The sequence below is a fragment of the Lolium rigidum genome, chromosome 4 (genome assembly GCF_022539505.1).
Source record: "Lolium rigidum isolate FL_2022 chromosome 4, APGP_CSIRO_Lrig_0.1, whole genome shotgun sequence".
Lineage (NCBI taxonomy): Eukaryota > Viridiplantae > Streptophyta > Magnoliopsida > Poales > Poaceae > Lolium > Lolium rigidum.
The window spans coordinates 88,103,990-88,110,131 of record NC_061511.1 but is presented as its reverse complement, the minus strand read 5'-3'; the positions used below and the strand labels follow the sequence as shown (position 1 = coordinate 88,110,131).

Genomic DNA, 6,142 nt, shown 5'->3' with positions numbered 1-6,142 from the left:
CAATGCTTGAAGGAATCAGAAATAAAGTAATTGTGAAATACAGTGGAATAAGGGATAAAGCAGAAAAAGCTAGATGGGAGATCACTCCTTTCTATTCGAGAAGCTAGCTGAGGCAAAGATGTGGTCCAGAGATTGTACTGCTAAGTTGGCAGAGGCTGGTCTTTGGCAGGTGACAAGTGTTAGTGGAAGAATTGTGGCCGTGGATCTTAAGAAACACTCTTGTTCTTGCAGAAAGTGGGATCTCACAGGAATTCCCTGCAACCATGCAGTGGCTGCAATCATGAAGTTGTCACAACATGCCGAAGATTATGTGCACGACTTCTTCAAAAAGCCTATGTACGAGAAGGCTTTCTCGTACACAGTTTACCCTGTTCCTGGACCTGAGGACTGGAATACAACAGACACGCAAGATATCGACCCGCCTGTGTTTAGGGATAGGCCGGGGAGGAAACAAACTGTGAGAAGGAAAAGCAAGTTTGAGCCTCCAGCACCTAGAGACACATCAAGGATGACATCAATCACTTGCAGCAACTGCAATCGTGTAGGCCACAGGTATAACACATGTACTGTACCATTAAGGCCAGGGCTTCAATCAAGAAAACAGAATCACCAGGTAAATTGCAGTCTAATACCCATGCATAGATTTGTAGCTATGATACTTGTATAAATTGCAGTCTAATACCCATGCATAGATTTGTAGCTATGATACTTGTATAAATTGCAGTCTAATACCCATGCATAAATTGCAGTCTAATAGGACCAGTGGTTGCTCCTCCACTTCTGCCACTACAAGTACAGCAAGGCAAACAGAAGTAGCACCAGCAGCACCAAGGCAAGCAGCAAGACCACCACCAGGTCCAAGTCAAGCAGCTGGTGTAGCACCAGGTCCAAGTCAAGCAGTTGTACCACCTCCAGCAACAAGGCAATCAGCTGGAGCAACAAGGCTACCAGCAACAAGGCTACCAGCATTCAGTGCACCAAGGGCTTCTAGGGTTGGCAGACAACCCAAGTTAACTCCAAGGATGGCAGGCTATCTCAATGCAGGAAGGTGGAGTAGCTACAAGAAGTGATGAAGAAAACTGCTACTTTGTGTAATTGATGGTTTGCCTCAGGTTATCACAAAGCTACTTTGTGTTATTGTGTAAGACAATGTGTTGAATTGCATCAGGTTGTGCTTGTTGTGTAAGACAATGTGTTTAATTGCATCAGTTGTGCTTGTTGTGTAAGACAATGTGTTGAATTGCATCAGGTTGTGCTTGTTGTGTAAGACAATGTGTTATTGTGTAAGACAATGTAAAACAATGCCAAGTGCTATGTGTTGTTATGTTTGTGCTAGATGGTTTGTTCAATTGCCAACTGCCAAGTAAAATGTGTTGAATTGCATCAGGTTATGCTATGTTAAATATTATCAGGTTATGCTATGTGTGTCAGGCTAAAACAATGCTAAGTGAATTGCATCAGGTTCCCAGGACACATTTGTTGTCAAATGTGCCGGCGACCATTTATGGGCGGCGCCGCCGTGACTAAAAATCGCCGGCGACCTCTTATGAGCGGCGCCGCCGTGACTAAAAACTGCCGGCGACCATTTATAACAACTCACTGGCCTAATTTAGAATTCTCCGACATCCCGCATACATATCACATTAACCAACTTTAGAATTCTCCGACACATTACATAAACCTAATTTAGAATTCTCCGACACATATTACATAAACCTAATTTAGAATTCTCCGAGATCCCGCTTACATATTACATAGAACCTTACTTAGAATTCTTCCGAGATCTAGCATACATATTACATAAACCCAGCATACATAAAATGAGATTTATCAAATCAGATTTCTCCGATAATGCCTTTGATCTGCAGCAGCTTCTCCTTGTTTGCACTGTTAACCTTGAAGAGGTCAAATACTGTGTACTCTAGCTTCTTTTTCTCCTCCTTCCATGCCTCTTCTTTCTTCTCCCACTTTTCCTTTCTAAGCTTCTCCATTGACTCCCAGTGCTTCTTCATCGACTCCCACTGCTTCTTCTCCTCCTTCAAATCAAACAACTCTGAATTGAGCTTCATCACCTCAGCTTCCAATGCAGGCCTGTCCAGGTCAAAGATAGCTTCCTTCTCTTCATTCATCTTCTTTAAATTTGCCTCCATGACCCTTTTCTCTTGGTCTTTCATAAATTTGTCAACATCATCCATTAAACTGTAGTAGTTCTTTTTGAACTTGTCCCTCTCCTCGACCAACTCTTGAACCAACTTGGCATTCTCAAGCCTCTCTTCAATTCTTTTGTCACTAGCCTCATGGTACATAGACCACAGCCTTCCCAAAGAATTCTGCAGAGCTTCTGGCCATTCTTCTACATCAACCCATTTCTGAAAACCACAATTCTCCACATGCTACAAGAACAGTAATTTTCCAATTATTTAGAGGCATGCAGAACTTGCATTTTTAACAAACTAACGAAAAATAGTGCTGCAATCAAGTAACCTGCAACTAAATAAGTGAACTATGATGTACTTATGGTCTCTTATCATTCATACAAATAGACATTTAGAATTAAAACTGAACTACCATTAACATGTGCAATCATTCATTTTAACACTTTAACTGAACTACCATTTACTAAACTGAATTCTGTTAACTAAATTTTACAACAATTATAGACAAAATCGACAACCAGCACTTACATTTTGAACGCTGCACATGAGAAACCTCCTCCCGGTCAAACTACCCTCAAATGCGACGCATCTGGTCGGCTCCAAGTCATGAACGCGGCAGCGTTCCGCTCCGACAGCAACTCCAGAGAATGAGAGGTCTGCGCATGTCTCAGGGGCGTAATCCATGGCATGCAAGTCCTAATCGACAAGAAATCGCAAAAGAAACAAACTTTATTGACCTAAATCGACAGAAATCGAAAAATCCCAAATCGGTACAAGAACCCTAACCCTAAATTCGAAATCAGAGATGAGAGGCTAAGAACTTACAGGGAGGTGCTCCGGCGAGCTTTCGCCGTCGTTCCAGCTAGGCATGCGGCGGCGGCGGGGGCGGCGGCGGCAATGGGCGACGGCGGTGCGGGAGCCTCGGCGGCGCTGCTTCTAAGGGGAGAAGGCACGGGCTCGGTCGGTCGGTAACGCGCGGACAGGGGCGCGTGCCTCTTCTACCGTCCGCGAGTGGTGGGTCCCGCACGCCGTTAACGGCTCGTTGACGGACGGCGCCACGTCATGCCTGACAGTGGGCCCACGTTGTCTTAAACGCTGTCAATGTGCGTTCAGTGAACGATCAGTGCTATTTGAAACAAACTCGCCCAAATGTGGTAGTTCTGTGCGATTGGAGCGAAAACTGGTAGTTTTTCGAAATTTAGCATCAAAAGTAGTAGTTTTATGCTATAAACTCAAGAAAAACCCCACCAGAATCGTTTTCAAACCAAGCATGAACATTTCTGGCCAAGTAAGTGGCATCAACTAGGAAATGCACGCACGAATGTAGACGGAGGACGAATGCAGACAGATAAATCACAGTCGGATAGGATCACTCGACCGGATTACATTTGCATTGCCCGATTGCGCGCGATCTCTTACCATTTCATTTCGTGGAAAGCTAGCTAGCAAAGATCATAATTTGGGGAATCAATCTCTGCCGGTATACATGCATGCAAATTCGAGGACCTCTTAATATATTGCAGACTAACTGTCTTCCTGCATCCAACCCGTCGATCTGTCAAATCAGATCTGCCCCAAGTGCCGCCGTCTGACCCTACAAGCTGCCCCCGAACAAGAGCTCATCAGACCAAACTTTTAAAAAATTCAACGACGCAAATAATTCGCCCTAGACCCGTTCATCGCCAGGACAGAGGCTTTTAATCAGGCAGTAATCAGATATTCGATCCCTTAAACAATGGGATCCGATATATTTATAGGAGAAAACAATGAGATTCGTCGTATATTTGCTTACAAATATATAAAATGGAGAACATGGTGGGCTGATCGAAGAAGTGTAGCGCAGAACGTGCAGCCACATATCCACGATCCATCCATATATACGACTGCTCATTGCTAGTGCTCAGCCAGTCAAGCGATTCATCGTCCTCAACCTCAACAGTCACGGCCAGAAGAAGAGTAGTTCCGTTCATCAAGCAGCAAACTGAGGAGCATTGACCATGAGGAAGGTGTGCCCCAACCTAGACCGGGAGGACGGCCTCGACACCGTGCTCGAGGTGCCGCTCCCCGAGCTCCACCAGGAGGCGTCGTCCACTGTGCGCAGCCGGCGCCGGCGCCGCACGGTCAAGTCGTGGGTGCGGTCGCACGTCGATCACCAGCACCGGCGTGATGGTGCGGCGCTAGCTTCGCGGGCCGACGTGCAGGCCATGCTCGGCGTGATGGGCGCGCCGCTGGTGCCCCAGCCCGTGCAGGCCAGGAAGGGCATGGCCGGACGTGACATCAAGGAGGAGCCCCTTGTAAGTTGGATTGGTTCACTTTAGCACCGATCGAGTGACCAGGACATGTTCTTGGTTTCGGTTTGTGGTTTTCAACTTTTCATGGCTAATAATGAAGATCGTTCCGTCTGCAGGAGGTGTCCAAGGCGAGGTACATCGTGGAGCAGTACGTGGCGGCGGCCGGGGGCGAGGCGGCGCTGAGCGCGGCGACGAGCATGTACGCGATGGGGAAGGTGCGGATGAGCACATCCAAGGGCAGGGCAGCCAAGAAAGGAATGGGCGTCGGCAGCGGCGGCGCCGGCGAGGTGTCCGGAGGGTTTGTGGTGTGGCAGAAGAAGCCCGAGCTGTGGTGCGTCGAGATGGTGGTGGCCGGCGGCACCAAGATGAGCGCCGGCAGCGACGGCAAGGTCGCCTGGCGCCAGACGCCGTGGCAGCAGGCCCACGCCTCCCGAGGCCCCCCGCGACCAATCCGCAGATGCGTCCAGGTAATGATCCAATTAGTCCTGTCCATCTTGATTTTTCTTGATCTTGTTTCCATCTAGCACGTAGTAAATTTCAACCAAATCTGTAAATATTTGACAATTAGGCAGCACGTATTACGGACACGGCTGGCCAAACGTGCGCCCATGTGCATATGGCGCATTTTGATTTCTTTGAGTAGTATATTAATCAAGTGTGGTAACGTGCTGCAGGGTTTGGACCCAAAGTCGACGGCGGACCTCTTCTCCAGCGCCGCGTGGGTCGGCGAGGAAACCGTGGACAGCGAGGACTGCTTCGTGCTGCGCGTCGACGCCGAGGTCTCCGCTCTGGACGCCCGGAGCACCGCCGACGTGGAGGTGATCCGGCACGCCCTGTGGGGCTACTTCAGCCAGCGCACCGGGCTGCTCGTCCGCCTCGAGGACACCCACCTGCTGCGCATGTCCACACCCTCGACCGATGCCGAAGACGGCGAGGACATGTACTGGGAGACCACCATGGAGTCCTCCATCCGCGACTACCGCCCCGTCGACGGCATCAACATCGCGCACGCCGGCCGCACCGTCGTCACCGTGTCCCGGTTCGCCAGCGCCGCCGGGACCGTGGACGACGCCGAGGCGCGCAGGAGGAGGCCCTGCACGTGCATGGAGGAGACGTGGAGCATCGAGGAGGTCGACTTCAACATCGCCGGCCTCTCCAACGAGTGCTTCCTGCCTCCCAGGGACCTGCTTGTTAGCAGCAGCTCCAAAGAGCAGCAGCGGCAGAAGAAGCTGGGCCACGGGGCCACAAAGGGTGGTGCTCGGGACGCCGTCAAGGCCGTCGATGACAGCAGCGACGGTGCTGGCTGCGGCATCCGCGCGTCCGTCGCCAGGAAGGCGCTCGTTCCGGTCGTGACTGGACTAGCTTGGTTCGGTCCGGTTAAGGTTGCCGCCGTCGACAGCTTGGACGCCGCCGAGGAGTCCAAGGACTCCACGTGCACATCGACGAGATGAGATGGGGCCGTTTGTGTATATCTACAATACGGTACTCGTATAATAATAGGCTAGTAGCTAGATCAGGAGGTGCGCTTTGCCGCGCCCGTCGGCGAATTTGATTTCTACATTTTTGTTTTGCTTGTCTCTTCGAACATGCAAACAGCTTCGAGCAAAGATCAATTGTTGTGAAAACAAGAAAGCGTCTTCATTCTTGCGCAAATGGGTTCATCAAAATTTGACAAATTTCGCATGAGTTTTTTGA

The 6,142-nt window shown here is 49.7% G+C and overlaps 1 protein-coding gene across 1 annotated transcript; it reads left to right on the top strand.

Annotated features, from left to right (window-relative positions):
• Window positions 1–4,110: 4,110 nt before the first annotated feature.
• Window positions 4,111–5,987, top strand: LOC124705666. Its single transcript, XM_047237367.1, has 3 exons — window positions 4,111–4,450; window positions 4,564–4,914; window positions 5,122–5,987. The coding sequence occupies exons 1-3, from the start codon at window positions 4,154–4,156 to the stop codon at window positions 5,896–5,898; spliced, it is 1,425 nt and encodes a 474-aa protein (XP_047093323.1). The 5' UTR covers window positions 4,111–4,153; the 3' UTR covers window positions 5,899–5,987.
• The last annotated feature ends 155 nt before the right edge of the window (window positions 5,988–6,142 follow it).